Source organism: Meriones unguiculatus, chromosome 10 (genome assembly GCF_030254825.1).
Source record: "Meriones unguiculatus strain TT.TT164.6M chromosome 10, Bangor_MerUng_6.1, whole genome shotgun sequence".
Lineage (NCBI taxonomy): Eukaryota > Metazoa > Chordata > Mammalia > Rodentia > Muridae > Meriones > Meriones unguiculatus.
In genome coordinates this window covers 52,736,442-52,761,476 of record NC_083358.1, presented here as the reverse complement: position 1 = coordinate 52,761,476, position 25,035 = coordinate 52,736,442, and the positions used below count along the sequence as shown (strand labels likewise).

General features: G+C 45.3%; 1 protein-coding gene across 9 annotated transcripts in view; it reads right to left on the bottom strand.

Annotated features, from left to right (window-relative positions):
* The window catches only part of St6galnac3 (ST6 N-acetylgalactosaminide alpha-2,6-sialyltransferase 3), a 478,904-nt gene that overhangs the window by 340,765 nt on the left and 113,104 nt on the right, over positions 1-25,035 (bottom strand). For 5 of the 9 annotated variants that reach the window (XM_060392470.1, XM_060392472.1, XM_060392468.1 and 2 more), the window contains one exon: positions 10,186-10,337. The exons of the other annotated variants lie outside the window; for them this stretch is intronic. In XM_060392470.1, the coding sequence (XP_060248453.1) occupies positions 10,186-10,209 (24 nt within the window). In that variant the 5' untranslated portion in view covers positions 10,210-10,337. The remainder of the gene's footprint in view (positions 1-10,185; positions 10,338-25,035) is intronic. 9 annotated transcript variants of the gene reach the window in all.

The following is a 25,035-nucleotide window of genomic DNA, read 5'->3' as shown; positions in this document are numbered from 1 at the left end:
TTGCTGCCTAGAGCTAGCCCAACTCCAGCTCCCTCCTGACACCTTGGCCTGCTCTAATAACAGCATCCCAGGATGTTGCTCACTTGCTAAGGCGGTTCCCTGTCTGAAAAATGAGGGAGCTGCCGCTAATCTCTACGGCTCTTTCAGCCTTGGGAATGTGCAAAGGCTTCTGTGGTTAGGACCACATGAGAGCAGTGAGTGTAACAGCAGCTCACACAGCCCGCCTTATCTCAGTGCGCCAGCTACCCTGACGGCAGTTGCTACACTGAGCACGATTTGTGTGCCCAGCGGCTTTCGGTGGCTGCATTTGCTCAGAGTTCTTCCTACCTTAACCACATACACTCATTCCAAGATCCCACTCAGCCACAAGAACCAATCAACAGATAAAGGATGCTGGGGAAGAAGGCGGCCTCCCTGGTCCATCAGAAGAATGGCCTTGGCTTAGATCACGCCTAATGAGTGATGGGAACTTGGCATCAGTAGCCAGGGCCGGACACCAGGGAAACACAGTGCTCGGGTGAGCAAACGCGTTCACCCGGCACTGGCTGAAAGGATGCAACATCACATCTGGCCTGACTCTACGGGCACAAAGGACCGAGCATTTGAAAGGCCGGGCATTTTGTCACCTCGCCAGAGCCTCAGTGTCATGTGCTATATTAGAATTCTCCAGAGAAAAGGAGCCAATACCCACTGAGAAAACAGTAACAACAAAATTAGAAACACAACTGATGAAGTGCTCAAACTAAGGTAAGGGTGCCTGAAGAAACTACAGCGTAAACAAGACACACTGAGGAACCACTCACAACAGAAACATGGGGCCGGGAGCAGAGAGCAGGCTCAGCGCTTAAAGTGCTGCAGAGATGTGAGGGCCACAGTCTGCACTCCCAGAACGCACATAAATCAGTGTGTGGTAGCATGTGTCTCCCACCCCACACTTCCACAAGGAGCTGGGAAGAAGAGGTAAGAGAATCCTCAGATAACCTGGCGTACATATTAGAAAGTGATAAAAAAAAATCCTTGCATCAATTCAAGGTTGTCCCGAGACTGCTACATGCCAAGGCACATAGGCACACCTGTACTCACACATATGAACATATATGTACATGATACACACATGCGTACATACACACTAGATGTAAAAGAGACTTGATAGGCAGGGCTGCGGAAGCCCTGGTAGAGTGTTTGCCTATGATGCACAGAGCACTGGGTTTAAGTCCTACCTCAAGAGATAGGGCAGACAGGTGATACATCAACGGGGGGTATGCTGGTCATAGGACACAGAATAGTCCATGAAGCCCATTGCACATCAAGACGATAATACAGGACATGAAGGCTTCCGAGCAATTAGAAAAGTGTTTTCCTTATAAACGATGACTAATATGCACAACTAATATGTGCAATTAGTATGTACAATGCCTGGGCAACTGATGTCATTCCCTCACTACCTAGGTTCATCCAGGTGCTGTGACAAAAACACTCTGACAAAAAATGACTTGGGGAGAAAAAGGTTTGCCTCATTCTACACTTCTGCGTCACATTCCATCACCGAGAGAACTCAGAGCAGGACTCAGGGCAAGAACCTGAATCAGAAACCATGGGGGGATTTCACTTCATGGGCTCAGCCTCTGGCTTGTTCTCTCACAGGCTCATGCTTAGCTAGCTTTCTACACAGCCCAGGGCCACCTGCCTAGGAATGGCCTTGCCCGCAGTGGGCTGGGCCCTTCACATCAGTGAGTAGTCAGGACAATGGCCCGGAAGTGTGCCTACAGACCAATGTGATGGACACAATTCCTCAGCTGAGGTTCTTCCTGACAAGAGGCTGCATCAGGCTGACAAGTAAAGTGACAAAGATATTCCCTAAAGCATCATGCTGCACATTAACACACACAATTTTACTTGTCAATTAAAAGACCTTTTAAATTAAGTCTTCGATTTCGGTCCTAAAGGTGCTGTGTTCCATAAGAACACTTTGACACCTTGCATGCTGAGTATGTTCCATGACCACAGTCCTCTCCCTCCCACTTCTGACCCCTCAAAGACACGTCAGCCTGGATACAAATACATGTGGTAGTGCTAAACTAAAGCACAAAAAAACATCTTTTTAAAAAAATTATTTTTAAAGTTAGGCCAAGGGGAATATGACAGATGAACATTAAACTGAATCTGAATCATTAAAGGCCTGACCTGCTTTATCTTCAAAGTAAAATGTGTTTTCAGTGGCAATGCATCCCATGTTATGCACACGGGGTTCCACAACATGATCCAGAACACAAGCTCTTACATCACACGACTCGGGTTCACGTCTCAGAAACGTCCTATGACCTCGGTGTCCTCCCGTAAGATGCCAGTGATTTTGTCCTTTCTGACAGGGCCTTTGCACTAATGGAACGAACAAACGGAAAGAGAGCACAGAACCCCGCATCGACCCAGCCCAGGGCTCAGTGAGTGGTGGAAATGACTTTTAACTATTATCTAATTGCGTTAGCGATCAGCCTTTCCTAAAAACAGAAACCCTTCTGCAGGCTGACATTTAAAAGGCTACAGCCACAAAGAACATAGCGCAGGCTTCCAGGAAGGAACTTGTGAAAGTGTGGGCTGATGAATAAATGACAGGTGGCTTTTCTCCTCCAACATCTTTCCATTTCAGCATTTTCTGATGAGGCAGACACATGGTGCTCTCAAGAGGCCCAGCTTTCTTCCCACATTTTCAAACCAGGATTCCTCTGGATGTGAAGCCTGGTCCCCAGGGCTTCCCACTTGTCACCATTACAGGTCACCCACAGGTTCATGTGCTGCCAGGGCCTGACATACGTGAGGCTATCTGCCTGATGATCACAGCCCAATTATTTTATGCAAATAGCACAGGACCAGTCCTCACTCTCCCCAAGGAGAGCCACCCCAGGTTCTAGACCAACTCTGCAAGGAAGGAGATCATCTTAAATTTGGGAAGGGGTTCTTAGGCTCTGGGATAACCTCAGCTGGTCTGCAAAGCAGAGTGAATAAACACAAGGTCATTAACAGTGAGGGCGCCACACTTCAAACTCAAGCACATGCCATGGCAGAGGGCACAGCGCTCAGCTCTGGGGCTCAGTTGCTCCACGCTGTCCTCAGTATGATGCTGACCAAGGTACCCTTTCCCCTGACAGTCTTCCCCATGCTGATCTATAAAGCTCTGGTGCTTTAAAATGATTTTAAAGCAAGCCCTGGTCTTAAATTATAGGCTTACCTAAGAGAGAGGAGCTGCATTTTCCAGAGAGTAATGATGGTGGTGGAGGCGGTAAAGGGAGCGGGTGCTTCCTGATCACAGTCCAGGCTGCAGGAATTTGCTAAGAGCTTTACCTCACAGCAAGGATGATGGATGCAGTCAGGGGGACAGACCCACAGGGGTCAAGTAACCCTTTCTAGTCAGCTGTACAGCAGGATTTACGTCCAGGGAGCCGCCCCCCCCCCCATGCCTCACTGTCCATGAGGACCTCAAACATGCTTGGGCCTCTGTCTACAGCACGTGCTTCCTCCATTAGGCGTTTCCGTTCCTGCAGCTGCCACTGATTGTTTGTAAGGTCGCAGCCACCCAGAGAATTCCATTCTTACGCTTCTCACCCACGTGTTTAATTTTTTTTCATCTCCTAAAAGAAATTACTCCCATTTCAGCTGAGTGTCCTAATTCTGTATTCTCTCTGAGCAGGCATTCAACTTTCATTTTCCTGAATGAGGTTTGGTTGATAGCATACAAGATAGGAAAACAGGATTAAAAAGGCTGGGAGAATATAAATCTTCCCCTGGGAACAAATGTTCTCAACACTCATTCACTAAAGAATTTGGGACAAAGTAAAATCTGAGGTTCTCTCTGTATGTGTGTCTCTCTCTCTGTCTCTCTCTCACACACACACATTAAATAAAAACTTTCCTGGCTTCTAAAGTCAGCAGTATGGCCTGGGTATTCCACTTTCTCCACTTACACCACGCACTCTGTGGGATATGTCATCTTAGAAACTTTTACCTGGTCTCACTGTGTTTTCACATTCCTCGCTTCCAGCCAAGATTTTTAGCTTGAGGAGGCAGTTACACCCTACCCATGCCATGTGGGCCTATTAAGTCAACGGTCATTTAGGCAAATTCCAGAGCTCTACTGCCACTGGTACTCTAGGACACAGCACGTTTTTCCCAGACTACAACGCTCCATAAAATAGATTTCTTTACACAGCCAGTCCCCAATGGCTCTAGAATAGTCTTCTGGATATAAACTGGATAGTTAGAGCTATCCAGTTCTTTATAAGCTAAGGAAGCAAAGACCTGAGGGAGGAAGATTTTGATGACAGAGCTTAGAGAGGAGCAATTCCGAGGGACGTGTGCTGTACCATGAAGCACAGTGGTGGTGTCCCTAGAATGTTCAAAAACAGCAACCAAACGAACGCTCCTTCCCCAGGATGGAATACAGCATCTCCTCTCATTTAAAGGGAATTTCTCCAGGAAGACTGGAGGTGGAGGGGAAACTGGAGACACAGTTCTGTCATTAAAAAAATCACTCCTCTTTCAGAGGACCAGTGGTCAGTTTGCAGCATGCAGCTCATGACTCCCATTACGGCAGCCCCAGGCAATCTCATACGTAGTTTTGGCCTCAGAAGGCAACCCCACACACAAACACACACGTATATATTTATACATACACACAAAAATATGTAAATAAAAAGTATCTGGAGAGAAGTGTGATGGCAAAACATGTCAGATCACAGCAAACATTTAAAAGGAAGAACCAGGACAGACTACCTGTTGCCCTGTGTCTGACAAGGCTCCTGATACACTAATGCTCTTCACACAGGACACAAAAGTCACAGTAGTTGGGCTGAGAAGATGGTTCAGTGGCTGAGGCTTTTGCCATGAGCATAATGACTGGAATTTGGATCCACAGACACCTACATGCCAGGTGGGTGTGGCTAGCCACCAGTAATCCCAGTGTCAGAAGGTAGAGACAGAGGATCTCCAAGCAGACTAGACAGACCAGCCAATTCAGTGGGCTTAGTGGGCCTGGGCTTGTCTAAGAGACTGTGCAACACCGATAAGGTGACAGGGCAATGGAGGGTGATTGTCGACATCGGCCTGCGCGTGTGCCCACACATGCGCCAGTTTGCCGAGGCACTAAGAAAAACACATACCTAAACATGTGGGCACCACTCCTGTGCTCGTAAATCATGGGAAAAGGCAGCCACATGAAACAGAGGAGCCTGATGGCCACAGTGCCTGCGTGAGGGGTTGGGGACAGAGCACACGTGTGTCCTGCCTGCTTTATGGAGTGAGTGTCTGCGTAAGACGGCATTTGGTGAAAGGACAGCATAAGAAAGCTCATTCGGATTCCATCACACCTTTCCTCCATATAATTCAGCAGGAAGGCTGCCACTTTTCCCAGCTCAGCGTCCGGTCACGTTGTTGGGCTGTTGAAACCGACTCTTGTCTTACTGATCTGACTGGCCTAGAACTTGTTAGCAGGCTGGCCTCCAGCTTGCCATCCTCTTCCTCCCAAGCACTGTGATGACAGGCAAGAGCCTCCACACCTCCATCTTCCTCAGTGTGTATCAACCTTGAAAGCAGGGTTACAAGCTGCTGGCTTTCCTTGGTAAACAGTGAGTATAGACCGAAGAAATGTGGACAGACAGAATAACCAAAGAAGGACAGTGGAAGAATAAACGGTGAGGAGACACCTGAAGTACGACAGTAATGCCATGTGCTCACCCTGAAGAGCATGCCACAGACACTTGACAAGTTTTTCATTAAACCATTTCTGCCCAAACTACTGTTTTTCCAACCCAGCTGAGTGGCAGAATAAGTCACAGTGGCGGTTAAAACTGTAGGTGTTTAGATTCCGCCCCAGATGGGAAGGGAGCCACAGTGCCCATCCAGGTTTCAGAACCGTAATCCTCAGCCACACTGGTGTCATGGCGTGGCTTCTCAGCCACGAAAGTCTTGTAAAATGGATTTCTTTACATGGAGAGGTGTCAAGGCATACACTATAACCATATTAAAGTACCTCTGACATCCAAGGAAATTAACTGTCATTTTTTTTTAACTTGAGGATTAAACCACACTTTCTGAAACCTTTATAAATATGACACGGCCATGCAACATTCCCCTGCATGGGTCTCTCTTCACAGAGATAAGAAAAATCCCTGGCTTTCTCAGAACAAACAGTTGCTTTCTGACAACTGTCAGATGTCCTCATTGCTTAGATTGGGAGATGCAACAGAGCCCGTTGCCAGGCAGACACCGGGTCTTATAAGATCCCTTAGATTTAAGGAGCCTGAGCACAGATGGGCTTCCAACCCTCAGATGCCTCAAGTGATACCCACGTCAAATCTGCAGCCAGGGGCGTGGCCCGTGAAAGCACTGTGCGCTGTGTCCTGTTAACACTCATGCACACGGGTTTTTAGCCTCCCGGAGGCCCATTCTCGAGTGACTGCACGTGCACACACTGCGTGCTCTACGGCTCCACACTACTTCCCTGGAGACCCTGGCCGCCTCCTACAAATCCATACTAAATACTACAGGATTTTAAATCCTACTTTAAGAAAGAAAAATTCTACCCTAACTATGGGTAGCCTATAAACCCTCTTATTTTTTTAATTGGCTTCCATTTCACACTTGGCTAACACAACTTAAACTCTCTGAAGCAGGCGAAGCCCCTCCTGTTACTAATTTCACATACACCAAACGTGCTGGACAGCGACTTGTTCAGTAATTCCTTTTCATTTCCGTTGCTACCCTTTGTGCCCATAATGGAGTCTCTCACTGCCTCTGAATTTCACCAGCATTCTGTTATGAACAAGAAATATTCCAAATACCAGGCCTTCTCTTATATAAGGACTGTCTTTTAAAATTGCTACAATTTTGAAAAGTGCCAAGATTTTCCATCTATTTAACAATGACACTTCCAAAGCACCAGAATTGGAAGGAGGGAGGGAGGGCCACTGCCTTTCCCTTTCCTATTTCAAATTATAAGGGTAATTTAACACTTGTCACAACAAGCCAACCAGTTCAGATACACACGAGCTGGAAATGCATTTGAAGTTTAATATGCCTCATTTTTACTGCTGAAATATTATCTACTTGCAGTTGGGTATCTACTTTCAGACTTGGTGTCCTGCACAACTTTTCCTAATTACATCTAAGTGGGTATTGCTATTGATGATCTTTTGAAAAAAATTACAATTTTGTTGTTACCTTGTATATGTTTACTTATTTTGTTTACAGACATTTCCCTGTTCAATGTGTATATAATCCTTATTATATTTTCTCTTACATGGTAATTCAAATAAGAATGGCCCCATAGGCTCATAGATTTGAATACTTGGTCACTCGGGAGTGGATCTATTTGAAAGGATAATGAGGTGTGGCCTTGGTGAAGAAAGTGTGTCACTGGGATTGGGCTTTGAGGTTTCAAAAAGTCCACTTCAAGCCCAAGGTCCCTCTTCCTGCTGCCTATAGATATGGATGTAGCACTCTCAGCTACTTCTCCAGCACTATGTCTGTCTGCCTGTGCGCTGCCATGCTTCTCACCATGAGAGTAACGGACTACACCTCTGAAACTATATGCACGCTCTGACTAAATGCTTTCCTTTGTAAGGGATGCCAAGACCATGACCAAGATAGAATTTGACACCAAGAGTAGGGTAATGCTCTGATAGGCCTGACCATGGTTTTGTTTGGAGGAATATGGAAACTTTGGAACTCTGGATTAGAAAAGCAGTTGGATGCTTGAAGCAGAGCTTAATGGGCCATCCTAGTAGAAACATGCAAGACAGTGGTGCCAAGGGTGATATGGAATGTAGAGGCCCTGCTCGGGAAGTTTTGAAGAAGAATATTCGTAAGAAGGCTAGAGACTGCTCTTTTGATATTTTGACAAAGAATGTGACTGCTTTCTGCCCTTTTCAAAAAAAAAAATCTTTCTGAGGCTAAATTGATGATTTTTGGATTAATGGTGTTGGCAGAGGAGAGTTCTAGACAGCCCCGTATTGATTCTGTTGTGTGGTTATTAGTGGTCACTCTTATGGAAATCTATAATTCAAGCTGAGCAAGGAAAAATACAAAATATATAGTTTAAGGAGAAAAGAAGCACTAGGAATCGTAATGGAGTTAAGTACAGTGCTCAATGATATAAAAAGTTTTAAAAAAAATACCTTGGTGCTAAAAAACTAAAGGGAATGAGTGGTGACCTCAGGGCAAGACCACACCCAGCTAAGCTTCCAACTTGTGAAAAGGAAATTAAAGAAGCTTAAGCACTGAAGGAAACAAAAAACAGAAAGCTGACGCAAATGAAACTGAATAAAAGGGTCACGTTCCAGCCCTGACAAGCAGCAGAACCAGGCAGCTCCAGCGGTTCTGGCTTCAAAGTCAAGGACAAAAGAAAGGGTTTGTGGACTCTCTTTTGGCTGAGGAAAGCTGCTAAGGGCAGCCATGTGTCAAGGTGTTCCTCATGGTGGCCCGAAGAGGCTACTGAGTGAAGCTGTGAAAGCAAGGCCTGAATTTCACAGAGGACTCCAAAATCATGGACATGCCAAGTCATGAAATACATGGCAGGGAGTGAAGGCAGCCCAAAAGAAAAAAGTGTGTTGCAGTCAACAAAGCTGAAAGGAGTTGGAGATCTAAACAGCATTCTGACACCAGACATGGAGACACAAAATCTGGAGTTTGCTCATCTGGTATTCAGTCTTTCCTCGTTTTTCAAACGGTAATGTATATTCTGTGCTATTATATATTGGAAGTAAGTGATCTGCTTTTTCATTTTGATTTCATAGAGGGTTACAGCTAACGGGCTGCCTTGAGTCTCAGAAGATAATCTGAACTTTTAAACATCTGTTGAGGCTGTGGTAGACTATGGGGACTTCTGAAGTTGGACTAAGTGCATTTAGTATCATGATGTAACCATAGCCTATAGGGGGCAGGGAGTGGGATGTGCTAGTTTGAAAAAGAATGCCCCCCGCAGGTTCCTAGATTTGAACATTTGGTCACCAGGGAGTGGCACTACTTGAAGGGAGTGGGAAGTCTGGCTTCGTTGAAGGAAGTATCATGGGGTAGGCTCTGAGGTTTCAAGAAGCCCATTCCAAGCCCACAGTGTCTCGTCTCTCTTCCTGCTGCCTGCAGTTCAAATGCAGAACTTTCAGCTATGCCTCCATCACCATGTCTGCCTGTCTACAGCATGCTCCCCCACACATGAACATAATGGATTAACCCTCGAAACTGCAAGCCAGTCCCAAGGAAATACTTCCTTCTGTAAGAGTTGTCATGGTCATGGTGTCTCTCCACAGTAGCAGAGTTCTGAGCAAGTCACCTTCTGTTGCTTATTTCCTGATCTCCTAATGCCATTCACTATTGTTCTTCTTTCCATCCCATTATTCAATGCCCTGTGTGTGTGTGTGTGTGTGTGTGTGTAGATGGGTAGGTATTTATGTGTGTATGTGTATATATCTGTGTGTGTGTGTGTGTGTGTGTGTAGATGGGTAGGTATTTATGTGTGTATGTGTATATATCTGTGTGTGTGTGTGTGTGTGTGTGTGTGTAGATGGGTAGGTATTTATGTGTGTATGTGTATATATCTGTGTGTGTGTGTGTGTGTGTGTGTGTGTGTAGATGGGTAGGTATTTATGTGTGTATGTGTATATATGTGTGTGTGTGTGTGTGTGTAGATGGGTAGGTATTTATGTGTGTATGTGTATATATCTGTGTGTGTGTGTGTGTGTGTGTGTGTGTGTGTAGATGGGTAGGTATTTATGTGTGTATGTGTATATATCTGTGTGTGTGTGTGTGTGTGTGTAGATGGGTAGGTATTTATGTGTGTATGTGTATATATCTGTGTGTGTGTGTGTGTGTGTGTGTGTAGATGGGTAGGTGTTTATGTGTGTATGTGTATATATATGTGTGTGTGTGTGTGTGTGTGTGTGTGTGTGTGTGTACAAGCCAGAGGACAACTTTGACATCCCTTGCTTAGGCACCACCCCCCACCTTGATTTTCTCAGAAAGCATCTCTCATTAGCCTAGAACTTAACCAATAAGCTAGACCAGCTGGGCAGCCAAGGCCCAGGAATCCACTTTTCTCTGTCTTCCCAGCTCTGGAACACAAGCATGCCACGGTACATTGTTTCATGTGAGTTCTAGGGATTGAACGCTGGTCCTCATGCTGGTGAGGCAAGATCTTACCAAGCAAGCTACCCCAGTCTTCATTTCTGATTAGTGGTCTGGCATAGCAGTCATGCCAGTTCTTAGTCTGGGATCCCACAGTTTTGTGGTAGGCATAGATCTTAAGCTAGGTGCGGCCAGAGTCCCTCCAGTGCCAAGCAGTGAAGAGAGCACTGAAATGAGAAGGCAAGAAACATTAAGGAACAATGGAAACTGCAGCAAACTGGATTTGAAAATCTCCTAAATGCATTTACATTCAAAGTTGCATCCTGGAACAAAATGCATAGAAGGTGTGCATTCTGCTCTGCAGGGCCAGTTTGCAACTCGGCAGCATTTTATTCCCAGTAGCATTTTATGTCTTTCTCCAAATAAGGCATTCAACTGATTCATTTTGATTTGCGCTCATAGGAAAGTCCTATTGCACAGATAATGTAGAAGGAGCAGATAATCCAAGATTTGCATGCAGATGGCCTGGGTGCTGCGTTTCTCTATGAATTTGCCATTGAACTATCTTTTTTTTTTCACACTAATCTTGCACTGAAAATATTTTTGTTATTTCTCCTAAAGCACAAACAACTCCGGGGGCTGGGGGTGAGCAGGTAAAGATGCTGACATCTGCTACTGCTACACCACATTTACTGCGGCCACGGTTTTTGGACTGCCTGAGCTTCTGCATTGGATTCTAAGAAGACAGATCCACCCAGAATGTTAGCTGACATGAAACCTACATCAATAGGGCAGGTTTCAAAACTACAGATTCACAGCAGTCAAAATGAGCTGCTTCCCCTGAGCTACCATGGCAAGGAACAGCCCTGCTCACCACCCGCACGCCCCTTCACCCTTATGAAGCTGGAAACTGCAAGTTGCTGTTGTTTCTTCTACTGCCTCTGCGCCATGTGCTTTCTTTGTTTGGGCTCAATTACCTTCCAAAAGCAGGCCCTCCTGCCATGCCCAGGGGAGCATCTCTCCATTTCATATGTGGGAAGCTTTTGGATTCATCTGTGAATTGCTAATAAAAGCCAATCATATCTCTAAACTCAATATGTTGAAATTTTATTTTCTGGTATATCATGAGGTAAAGACAGCTGAATGAGAAACGCAGGAGCATGCTAAGGCCAAAAATCTCAGAGGCTCATAGAAGCAATAACCAGCTTCCCAAGGTCTGTGGGACAGCCTTGGATTTAGTTTTTGTAGAAGGTTGAACCTGGTAAAATAAAAGCTGGCTATTGTCTCTCCCCTACCCCGTTGCCATTATCAGGAGGGAGCGATTTCTCACAAAACAGCTTTTGAAATTTTACCCAATGCAAACTCTGCCCACTGCTTACCAAAAATGGAAACAACACAAGAGAAAGATAATTGTCATTTTCTCCTCTCACAAAAGAGACTTCTAGCAAAGTGAGGGTGGGGGAGCAGAAATCAAAACCTCAGCATGCACCAGCTCTGGCATTCTGATGAAGGGTTAGCACTAATCCCCTGATGGCTCCTAATTGCAGCTAAACACACCACTATCCAGCTTGAACATTCATCTCCTTCTGGGAGCCTCACAGCACTGTTCTCTGATCCACTCAGGTCTGGAAATAGCATTGTCCTGTGAGCACAGGAAAGAGATGCACCAAACCCTGAGGTTAGCATCCCTATAGCATTTGAAGGCTGCAAGATCTCCTAGGAACACTCTCACCATCCCTTCCAGCTGCAGAAGCAGAGAGACGCAGTCCTTTGCCAAGGTCAGGAGGAAGAGCTCCATCCAAGCCACTGCTTCACTCACAGAGCTCCTGGTCCATTCACCATCACTTCCCTCATAACCACTGACTGGTCATGGAGGGGATTACTTAAAGGATCCCTGGGGCTACACATTCCACACCCTTCTTCCACAGCGTTCCACAGAAGACATGAGTCAGTACATGGGGAACTGGTTAGCATCAGCAGCCATGCTCTGCCTGAGCAGGATTGTCTCTGTGGGCAGAGGACTGAAGAGAACAAGGTCACACTGCCTGAGTCTTGGTTGAGCATGCTTGGCCTCTAGCCTTTCAGTCTTTGTAAGCAGGGTATAACTAACCTGTATGGCAGTACAATTGCTGGGGCTAAAGTAATTTATTATAAATACCAGGAGCTTTTTTTTCTCAGGGGATCTTCCCCAAACATCTTAAATAAGAATCAGAAAAAGACTCCTGTGTTCCAACAGAAAAGGCACTCTAAGGCTAGGGCAATACCAGCTCTTGATGCTAGTTCTAGCCCTTGCTAAGGCAACTGCCAGATGAGCAAAAGGACCTGAGCTTGACCCCTGCAACCAGGTAAATAGCCAGGTGTTTTTGGAATCCTGGAACTGGGGAAGCCAATGCAAGTGGCTCCTGGCTCTCTGGCCAAGCAGCCTAGCCTATTCTGTAAATACCAGGCCAGTGAGACACCCCACCTCAAAGCACAAGGCAGGGAGTGCCTGATAAACGCACTGGAGTTGACCTCTGGTCTCCATCACACACAATACCCTCACATACATGTGCACACACACACATACACACACACACACACACACACACACACACGACAAGAGAGAGAGACAGAGAGAGAGAAAGAGACAGGGAGAGAATGTGTCACAAGGTGAATTCAACCAGGATCAAGCAATTTCCTAAGAAGTCTGACACTTCACGCTGTTTGAGATCTAGTGTGTTGGAATAATCTATCACACTCTGAAAAACGTGGGTTCTGCAGTAGTTTCTGTGGCTCTTTAATGGAGGCTTCACATGTAAATGAGTCTCCCATATGTACAAGAGCTCCATCTTTGGGCAAGAGATTATCCAGAACTTCAGGGAACTCTGAAAACATTTGTACTCCCTGTTTTCAGGGGGAAAAAAGATAACATATACTCTTTGTTTCCAACTTCCTAAAAAAAAATGACACAGGAAAGTCTGTGACTTGGAGATACTTCTAAGACTGGATCCTGAGAATTCTACTTCTTTTCAGAAGGCAAGCATTATCTCTGCACATGCAGAGTGAAGACCTTTGTCTGTGATTCTGTCTCCTATATAAACACTGACTGATACCCCAGCACAGTGAGTCCAAAGCATATCAAATAACATGACCCAAGCAGCATGGGACAGGGGTGGCCAAACTCCACTTTACAGCCTCTCTGCTAAAATTCCTCCACCTGTGTGAAATCATCAGAAGGGGAATGGGATCAATCAGCTCATGACAAGGGACAGTGATTTAATTCCGACACTCGGCAATAAGGTGGGCTTCCTTAGCAATCTCTGCTCTGGGAGAGACCGCCTTCTCTAGCTCTTTTCCTCAAACTTCATTTCAATTGAACGCTAACACAGAGAAGCTTACCAATTAAATCAAGATGTCTCAATATTACAAAAGAGAGATTCTTAAATGCAATAACAGCATTTCTCAGCTGTGTTTACAGCCTTGGACACTGCTAGTTAAGCACCCCAAGGAGAAATTCTAGGAATAATTTCACTTTGCACAATTTCAATTCACTACTTGAACAAAACATTTTTCTCAGCATGAATAATGTGCAGGAATGAAGACTTGGTTAGTCCCCAGACTAAGACATAAAGACAAAAGATCATCCTTGAGAGAATTGTTCAGATATATTAGAAATATCATTGGTGTTTTTTCCAAACCTGTTAAATATATGTTTGGCATAAGTGAACATACACGACATATATACCACAAATATGTACCATATACTAAGCATGAACAAGAAATAGCTCCCATTTAGATACTTGACAGACTCAGCCAAACAGCATGTGTCATTCTACTCATTTTTATGCCAACAAGGGCCTCCAGGGAAGGTTTGCTCCTGCTACAGTGGCAGACACCATGGTTTTGATAAGCTAGGCAGATGATATCAGCTGAGACCCACAAACTGACATGTAAATCCTGTGACTAATGCCAGCATCCACGTCACAACCATCCGAGCAGCCTCCTACTGTGATGGGTACCGCCATATCCCAGGGCCAAGTGAGGCCCTCCATGCCCTGTCTGGCCCCGAATACCCAATTCAGCATCACTAAAGCCTCTGTATTTATGTCTTGTGATTTTTGTTCCTTTCATAGTAACATCACTGAGCAGCCACCATCACGTATCCGCAACAAGTTTTCTCAAGAAGGGCACTCAAGCCACAGCCTACACTAACTTGAAATGCGAATGTGTTTGATTCTGGGTGGGTAAGAAGAAGTTCTGAGAAAGCACCAGATCGACTTCCAAAGTGGTTGTACAAGTTTATATTCAAACCAGCAATGGACATTTCTTTAAGTGTTTCTCTGCCATTCGATGGTCCGCTATTGAGAATTCTTTGTTTAGCTCTGTACTGCATTTTTTAATTGGATTACTTGATTTGTTGCTGTTTAACTTCTTGAGTTCTTTATATATTCTGGATGTTAGCCCCCTAATAACCAGCTTGGTGAAGATCCTTTCCCAAACTGTAGGCTGTCGTTTTGTTCTGACGAAAGTGTCCTTTGCTTTACAGAAGTTTTTCAGTTTCATAAGATCCCATTTATTGATTGTTGATCTTACAGCCTGTGCTATTGGTGTTCTGTTCAGGAAGTTGTCTCCTGTGCCAATGAGTTCAAGGCTCTTCCCCAATTTTCTTCTAACAGATTTAGTGTGTCTGGTTTTATGTTCAAGTCTTTGATCCACTTGGACTTTAGTTTTGTGCAGGGTGATACATATGGATCTACTTGCATTTTTCTACAGGTAGACATCCAGTTAGACCAGCACCATTTGTTGAAGATGCTGTCTTTTGTATGGTTTTGGCTTTTTTGTCAAAAATCAAGTATCTGCCACTTTGGAAATCAAGCTAGCGCTTTCTCAAACAATTAAGAATAGTGCTTTCTCAAGATCCAGCTATACCACTACTAGGCATATATCCAAAATATGGTCAAGTACACAACAAGGACATTTTCTCAACCATGTTTGTAGCAGCTTTATTTGTAATAGCCAGAACCTGGAAACAACCCAGATGTCCATCAACGGAGGAATGGATACAGAAATTGTAGTATATTTACACGATGGAATACTATTCAGCAATTAAAAACAAGGAGATCATGAAATTTGGAGGCAAATGATGGGATCTAGAAAAGATCATCCTGAGTAAGATATACCAGAAGCAGAAAGACACACATGGTATCTACTACCTTTTAAGTGGATATTAGACATAAAATATAGGATAAACATACTAAAATCTGTACACCTAAAGAAGCTAAGCAAGAAGGAGACCCTGGGTAATATGAACAATCCTCACTCAGAAAGGCAAACAGGACGAAAATGGGAAGAGGAAGAAAGCAGGAAACAGGAGAGGAGCCTACCACAGAGGGACTCTGAAAGACTCTACCCAGCAGGGTATCAAAGCAGATGTTGAGGCTCATAACCAAACTTTGGGCAGAGTCCAGGGAATCTTATGAAAGAACAGAGAGATAGAAAGACCTAAAGGGGACAGAAGCTCCACAAGGAGAGCAAAAAAAAAAAAAAACAAAGAATCTGGGCACAGGGGTCTTTTCTAAGACTGATACTCCAACCAAGGACCATGCATGGAGCTAACCTAGAACCCCTGCACAGATGCAGCCCATGGCAGTTTAGTATCCAAGTGGATAAGAGGAACAGGGACTGTCTCTGACATGAAGGCTATGGGCAGGCTCTTTGAACACCTGCCCCTGGGGGGGAGCAGCCTTACCAGGCCACAGAGGAAGACAATGCAGCCAGTTCTAATGAGACCTGATAGGATAGGGTCAAATGGAAGGGGAAGAGGACCTCCCCTATCTTGGACTGGGGGAAGGGCATAGGAGAAGAAGAGGGAGGGAGGGGCTATATCTGGGATACAAAGTGAATGAACTGTTATTAAAAGAAAGAAAGGAAGAAAGGAAGGAAGGAAGGAAGGAAGGAAAGAAAGAAAGAAGGAAAGAAAATGTAATACAATCCTCAGAACCCTGGAGAAGATTGTAACTAAAAACAGACTGATTTCATAAGAAAAAAGAAAAAGAAAAAATTTTTAAATTAAAAAAAAAGTTCTGATTATCTTTGGTTCAGTGACTGCATGCCATCTGCTTTTCAAGGGGCAGCAGTTCTGGGTAATGCACTGGACTAGGCAGCCACACAAGACCTACCTCACTTATCTACAAGTGGGGTTTACAGGAGGGCTATTTGAAATAGAGATGGAGAGAGAAGGCAAAGAGAGCACATGACTAGCAATGTAGCTGCATTGTGGGAGAGAGACACTTGCACAGGTTCATAAAGGCTAAGTACTGTGGGGTGAGAGTGGGGCCTCAGCAGCTGTGCTTTGCTGGTCCTGTGGAGGACCAGGATTGGTTCCCAGCACCCAGCTCCAGGGGACCCAGGCCTTCTCCTGATGGCCACTGACATTGCACACCCACACACCAACCCACCCACACACCCACATCCATGTACACACACATATGCAGAGACAGAGAAAAGGTTACTAAATTTTTTTTAATTAAAAAATTTGACAGAAGTCAATGCATGGATCTCACGGAAGACTTCTTGGTGTATCTTTGGGAGCAGGGAATTGGGACAGAGTTTACTGAGCAGAGCAGAAAAGGGACACACCAGGCAGGGAAGGAGTGGGCTGTGACAGTGATTCACTGTGGCACAATGAAGAGCAGTAACAATTACAGAGCAGGAGATTCAGGGGGAGGAAGGCAGAGGGAGGGAAGCAAGGGGATGGAGGCAGGGGGAGGAAGGCAGGGGGAGGGAGGCAGGGCTCACAGGACCACACCATGATCCACACCTTTGCTGGGCCCTGGGGAGTCACAGAAGACACTAGAGCAAGGACTGGCAGGATGGGGTTTGGAGCTGTGAAAACACTTTTGCAACAATACAGACAGAGGACTAAGGGAGAGACTGAACCCAGGAAGAACCTTATATGGTAATTGCCAAGAAAGAGATGAAGTGGGACCAACGCAGTATGAATGCAAAGGAAGAAAAATCGACAGACAGGACTAGTAAGAAGAGTTGTTCAGCAGAGAGAAGACGAGAGAACTGAGGGAGAAAAATTATATCTCATGTGCGAAGCTTTGCAAGAAAAGACGTGTCAGGCTAGTGCACAGTAAAAAAGGAAAATCCCGAGAACATGCACCTCACAGGAACTGGTGGCCACCATTATTCTCTGGGAACGCTGGAGTAGAGTGGTTGACTGACACCAAGGTACGGCAGGCTGTGCGTGAACTAGTAAGTGGTTTCTAGCTCTCAGGTGTATTTTGAGTTCCTAGCTGGGGCAGGCATGGGACACAAGCCTCACCGACAGGTAGCAACCACCACCAAGCTGAAACTGCTAGGCTGACAGAGCCTTGCCAAACAGAGGCCTGTCCGCACGTCCGTGTCCTTGGAAGTGTACCTAGAAGCTGTTGGGAAAAGACAACAGCTCTCCCTCTTTAGCAGGGGATATAAGGAGCATTGGGGCCTTCTCCTGGCTGAAGGCTTGTTTTCCATGGATTATCGCTTCTAAGTGAGTGAGAATTGACTTGCCAAGCAGTCTAATTCACTTGGCTGGCGTATCTCACTTAAAAATCCATTAGCAACTCCGACTAGAGGGGTAAGGAATGTCCAATTAAAGCAAGCGCTGCCCTGTCCAAATGCCGAGCAGCTGTGCCATCCTCATGCCACCAGCTACCTACAAAAACACAATTTCACCACTTCATGGAGAGCACCGCCAAAATTTGGTCTGATGCCACCAGGGCCTCACAGTGGTGAGAAATGACAAACCACCAGTTTTGTGCACTTCCATTATGCGTGCCCAAAGAGAAACAGGCTGTGACTCCTGTTGGCAAATCCCAAAGCAAGATCAAGGGAAAACAGACTGAAGTTCTTCACAATCTAAGTTTGTATACAGCACCCTAAGAACATGAAAAGACAAGAAATGGGGCAAAGTAAAACTTTGAAAATCTTATGGATGAATACAGGATGGATGGATGGATGCTTTCATAATGCAAAAAAGAAAGAAGAAAATAAGCAATTTTGAAAAATGAAAACACTGAGTAGACATTTACTTAAAGACAGCAAATGACTAGAAACCACATGAAAAACTCTTCAAAATTATTAATCAGCTAAGAATGCAAATCAGACCCACAGGGTACTACAGCATGGCTAAGCTTAGAAGAATGGAAAACAAAGAGCATGGGCAAGGATGTGAAAAAATGATATCTTGCAGACACCTTGTAGGAGTCTGAAACTATGCTGCCCCTCCTGAAACATTTTGGTAGTTAATAAGAGTTGCCACACAATACCATGCCTTGGTCCTAACTGTATACCCGAGAGAGCTGAAAACATCCACATACAAGGTGCACGGTGCTAGGGGGCATCATCTGTATACTCAGAGGCACCCAGTTATCAGTGGACAAACATGATAAAGTCACATAATGAAGTATAAGTGACGATGGATCAGTGACATGGGAACACAAGACAGCTAGGCGAAGGCTTGCTGCTTTTGTCCAGAACCAAGGTCAGTTGCCAGCACCCATGCTGAGCAGCTCACAACAGTCTAACTCCAGCTCCAGGGAGCACGATACCCTCTTCTGCTTCCCTGGGCACCTTGCACTCACATGCACACACCCACACACTGACACATAATTAAAGGTAAAATACTTTAAATTTATTTTTATTTTTTGCACATTGGTGTTCAGCTTGCATGCATGTTTGTGTGAGGGCATCAGTGCTGAGAGTTACAGACAGTTGTGAGCCGTCTTATGGGTGCTGAAAACTGAGGCCTGGTCTGGTGAAAGAGTAGTCACTGCTCTTAACTGCAGGGCCATCTCTCTAGGCCCAAAATAATTTTTTAAAAAAGCAATGACTGAAGAGTTGATGTAAGATATAATGTGCATTAAACAAATACATTATAAGAATCTACCCACAAAAAGCCACGTGGTATATGGTCTCATCTGCAGCAACTGTCCACAACTGGCAGAGCTATGGTCACAAAACAGATCAGAAGTTCTCAGGAACTGGGGTAGATTACAATGGTGTTCAGTGCTTACATAATTGGGGAATATAGAAATTGCTAGTGAACTACGTGGTTTAAAGTGATGAGTTTTATGGTAGGAGTAGATATGTCTCAATTTCTTATTTAAGAGAGAGAGGATCACGTGAGAGCTTGAGGGGGACCGGCAGCTTCTGAAGAGTCTTAAGATCCACATGGAGAGGGAAGCCAGTCCTTGAGAAGAAAGGATGAAAAGCCGTGTCTCAGCAACTTCCGGCTCCCAAGTGACCTCACAGGAGCTAGCGTCTCATCTTCCAAAAGACATGTCATCCTTTTTCCATCTTTGTGTTCCTGAGCAAACTAAAGGAAGGCAGGGAGAGAAGGGGGGGGGAGAAGAGATACAGGAGAGGTGGGGAGGGAAGGAAAGAAGTTGAGGCAGACAGGAGAACAAGCTGGGAAACGTGCTTAATGCAAGCATGCAGAACCACAACTTTTCAGCCAGAAACAAAGGACAGGTCCCTCAGCTCAGGATTAGAGCTGCTTAGCTGTGGTCTTCCTTCAGAGCCTACAAGGTGGTGATCGGCTGAAGAGAAACAACAGCTTTCACTAGAGGCTGCCGAACTTGACACCATGTCCCAACACCCAGGAGCTAACTGAGCCCAGGCCCCTTAGATGAGAGAGAGGTTACCTGTGACACCCACCTGCTTGGGGAGGTGAAGGCATCAAGAAGGCTGTAAGGAAGAACAAGAGAGCCTAAGCTTTCACCATGCAAACACATCTTAGCAGGTTGTTATTCCTTTTCTTAAAGGGGAAACAAAGAATGAATTTCTGAATGAGAAAATTCAAAGCCAGTGTTGCTGCTGCTCTCTGAACAACTATATTCCAGATCCTTATCCCAGTAGTAACATCCTCCCAATTAAAAAAAAAAAAAAAATCAGTTTAGTTCACAAAATCTTGCCTCTCAATTCCTACCGCCCAGGTTGACCCACATCCAGAGGAATTAAAAGATGTCTGCTTACACTAAAAACTAACACTTTAATGCTCACAGGAGAGCATCCCACAGGAATGTAAGTGAGACATGGAAATAACTGTCATTTTTCCAGGGTTGTGTGTGAAATGGCTCAGAAGATAAAGGTGCTTGCCAACAGACCTGACAGCATGGGTTCAATTCTGAGGTACAGAAAAAGAACTGATCCCTACAAGTTATCTTTTGACTACCATGTTTGCACAATACTACACATGAACCCATACACAAAATAAGGAAACAATGTACTTCTTTTAAATTAAAAAGAGGAATTTCAACAACATACTTGATTTCACCGACTGTATCTAAACTGCTTTCATTATGACATGGAAGGAATATGCATTTGATAATCCTTGTATACTGAGCCTGCACAATCCAGTTTCTGCTCTCAGCAGACACCAGCCCTGGTTCAGGCACCCACATCACAGAAGTGCCTCTTCTGTGCCATCCACAGAAGTAGATGGTGCGTTCCATCTCTACAAATTCCAGCATGCACCTTCACAACTACTCCAAGGCATGTACCGGTGCGAGAGTCCTGACCAGTGACTCAAACGGCCAAACAAGGTGATCAGAATACCATGTTTCCCTTTCTGATCAGAAGGAGACAAGGGAGGGGATGAATAAACAAAAACATCACTTAGCCCTCAGACACAGAATCACCTGCAACCCTTAACTGCAGTCATGCCTCTACACTGAAGCACTTTATACTTGGGCACTCCGCAGCTGTCTCAGACAGACTTGCAGAGAACTAAAACCTGACTGCTGAGGAAAGAGCCAGGACGAGAACAAAAAGACCCACTGTTCTGTGGCTGACATGGCTCACTGGAGTTTGTTTACAAGTATGTCATTTCTACTTCTAAGTATATATGTGCATCCATCATTCTGTCCTCCCCCTTCACACACATACACACATACATGCACACACACACATGCACACATGCACACAACACATTCATATTATTGAAAGGGAATGGAACTTGACTCATGGATCATTCAGAGTCTTAGGCAGGTGGGACAGCTCAGCTGAATGGAGGGAAAAGCTATTTCAGTCACTGTGATCCCATCCCATCCTATCCCATCTCATCCTATCCCATCCCTATCCAATCCCAGCCCATCTCATCCCACATTATCACATCTCATCCCATCCAATCCCATCCCATACCACATTATCACCATCCCATCCCATCCCATCCCCATTCCATCCCCATTCCATCCCCATCCCATCCCATCCCATCCCATCCCATCCCATCCCCAACCCTTCCTCATTCCATGCTAATCCCAGTGCCAAGAGTGGTGAGGGCTGAAAGCTGCGGGAAATTAAAGACCAAGTCTGGGTGGGGCGTGCATCACCCTCTTTATAATCTACTGATGGACATACACCCACTGCGTCCTAACACAGAAGTGAAGACGATCAGCCTGAAGAGGGGGAGAGAATGGGCTTGAATGGACAGCCAGCAGTTGGCTTTTGTGCTGAACTCACGAGCAATGACCTGCTGAGGCTGAGATCTCGTGGTGAAGTAAAACTAGTGAGAATCCACACAGCTCGGAGGGATGAAGAGGGGCCGATGCTGTCAGCACTTTAGAGTAGTATCAAATTCTGGGACCAGTGTGTCATGTGTGTTCTCACAACTAATCCTGTGAGACTGTACTGCACTGGGGACCACTTTCTCAAAAAAAAAAAAAAAAAAAAAAAGACAGTAGTAAGGAAGGGATACATTTCCAAGAGACAAATACCGAGGAAAACAAAGCTTGCCTCAGCACACACAGCTTCAAGCATACCTTCCCAGCCAGCCAAGAACCAATCAGGAGAGGGAGAAAATTCCAGCTACCATTTGTTGATGGGCTGGTGCAGCAGGCCGTGAGTGCTCTGTGTTATGTATTCAACATTCCCAACAAATATACAGATACAAACTTAGCACTCAGTTTGCATTTACAGAATCTGGGACCCAAAAAGTTGAAGTAACCTTGCCCATATCATGTCACTAGGCAGGACTAGTTCCTGGATTTTACCTCCCATGGGAATATGAAGTGTCTAGGTTTTTCTCAGAATTAATTTATCAGTGGATACCTTACTGGGGAAAGGCAGAAATGGATCAGAATACAAAAACCAGAGACTAAGAAGTAGAAATAGTTCTTAAGGGAGGAATGAAAATAAAGAAAGTACAAGAGGCCATAGGAGATGTTTCTCTTAGCCTCCCACCACATGTTTAATTCTATAAACATGTTGTATCTGGAGGATGTTTCCTGCAGGAGAATCAAGCTGTCTCTCTCCACATCTGCTCCCAAGGCCCTGTGGAAAAGGTGTCCTATTAGGTCAAGCTGTGGGAGCTGGCTGAGCTACAGATTTAAGATGGAATAAATACCACCACAGGGAAACAGCCCTTCCTGACAGCCCTCCTGAGTGGCTGTGCTGGCCTTTCTATTCCTAGGGAACATGAGGAACTGCCCCTGGGCTCCAGGCATGAGGATTCTGCAGATGGTTGTGCCCTGCCCATGCTCCTGGGGCTCAGAATGCCACTGCTCCTGAACCTTCTTACTAATACCGTCATAGTCTGGGACAACATGAGACACATGAGTATACTTAGTGGCAAGGAAAAGCTCATTATCTATAGTGCCTCCAGCTTAAAGACCTTCATACCCAAACACTGCGTCTAGACCAGCAGTCCTCAACCTGTGGGTCAAACAATCCTTTCACACGGTCCGTATGTCAGATTATGGTTCACAACAGTAGCAAGATTAGTTATTAAGTAGCAATGAAACAATTTCATAGTTGGAGGTCACCACAACCTGAGGAACTGCATTAAAGGGTCATGCCAAGAGGAAGGTTGAGAACCACTGGTATAGACAACAAACCCACAGAGGCTGTTGCTACTACGCAACCAGGCAATACATCGTAAGTGCACTTCCTGCACTTGAAAAATCTCCTCTCACAACTGTTCCAACCCTCTGACCTGAAAACACTTCCGCTCCTTAGGAACTGATGTCCAAAGTCATGGCAGCTGCTTTGTCTCCACAGTGGGTACTTCCCTCTCTATGGCCTTGAGCTCTGTTTACAATGTAAACAAACAATGGCCTTAGACCTGGCCTTGCTCCTCTACCATCTCCTGAGCTAACCTGCCAAGCTCCTGAGCACAGAACATCAGGCCCAGCCTTGCCTGAAACAGACCATCCACAAAAATCTGCCAAGTGCCAGCACAGGAAGGCTTCCAAGTGCCTCAAGATGGTCTCCTCAGTTGGTGGCATTTTAAGAAGCGGAGCACTCCTGGCTGAAGGTTACCTCGTGCTGTGCTGTGGGTATCTTCTCGTGCATTTTTCATTCCCCATAATGGCTCCTTACTATCATGCATTTTATTGATCTGTCTGAGCAATGAAATTTATTATTTATTAGATTTCTGTAATAGCTTTGCTCCAAGAAGCAAAGTGGGATATGCAGAGACTCCAAGGCAACAGCAAGAAAGAACAAAACAAAAGAAGCTCAGAAGGGAATGGAGACCAGAGGTCTACGCTAGGAAAGAAACTGCAAGGGAGGCCACTGCCCTCAGAGATATGACAGTCAAGTCCAGCCTCAGGAGCCTGTGACAACCCTTCTCAGCCAGTCCCTCCTCCTGGGCTTGTCTGACAGTCTGACAGGAGAAAAAACATGGAAAGAACTTTGAAAAGCTAAGACCATATCTCAGCTACAAAGTAGCATTATACCATAATAATTAAGCAAAGTGACTCATTCAAAACAGGAAGGCTTTAATATCCAGGGAGGGAAGAGTTCACTGTGTCAATCCTCCTGTACTAGTGACAGCAAAGACCCACCTGAATGCCAGTTTCCAATGTGATAAGTGCCGAACAAAATTTCCCAAGACTACAAACTCTGAATTCCCATAAAGAATGAAACACATTCTTTTCATCTCAATCCCTAGTGGCTGAGTGGAAAATCAACCCTGTAAAAGTAGAACCTTACGGGGTTCACTGGGCACCTCTGATGGCGTTCCAGATTCTTGGGACCTATATCAAGGAATTGGAATCTGAAATATAGTAGGAGAAGCAGAAAAAAAATTTCATTGCAAAAAGCTATACTTCCAGGGGAGGAAAAGGCCTAAGCTGAGAAAAGACTATGTACCCAGAGAGCCTTGTAAAAGGACAGGTACTGTTAAATGTCCTTCCTGTGGTTTGTCTGTGTTGTTGCTGTTTGGCTGCTTTTGGTCTTGGTTGGTTTTGTTGCTTTTCATTTATACAGGACTGGCGTTCTTGCACACAGCTCTGTTACATTTGGTTCTCATAAAATTTTAGGCATCGCATCTCATTAGCATCTTAAATCTCCACCAACAGGTGCATGTTCACCTAATATAATGAGCCACAGGCTGCAGTGGGCTCCAGCCAGCCTGGTCCTCTCTGCCAGGGAAGGAGTCCCAGCCTTCCTCTGACAACTAGCTCTCCTTTCATGGTAATTTTGCAGCCTCTACTTTGGCCTGGCAGACTTTCCCCTCCGCTGCTTTCTTGCCTCAGAAATCACTGGTTGTCTTCCATGTAAAGCGATCACCTTGTAAGCTTTAAGCCTATGATACACATTAAATTTCTAACGTATTTCTAGAAAACCTGGCACCCAAGCAGCTCTGTTAAGGAGCAAAGACACAGGCCTCTGTCTTTCTGGTCTAGCTCCTGAATGAAAAGGAAGAGCTTCCTCAGAAGACAAGGGCACCTCTGAGAGCCTCCCTGACACCATTAACCAACTCTCCCTCCAGCCCCTCCACACCCAGTCACTGCAACACCCTGCTAGCCACTCTACACACTTCCCTGGCCCAGAGCCTGTCACTTCAAGGTACTCTCCCCACCCCTCACCCACCCATATGCAAGGATGAGCTTGGAGGCAGCATGCGTTTTATCAGTCTGGGGATTCCCGGCTGGGATCACAGACTATTCACTGGAC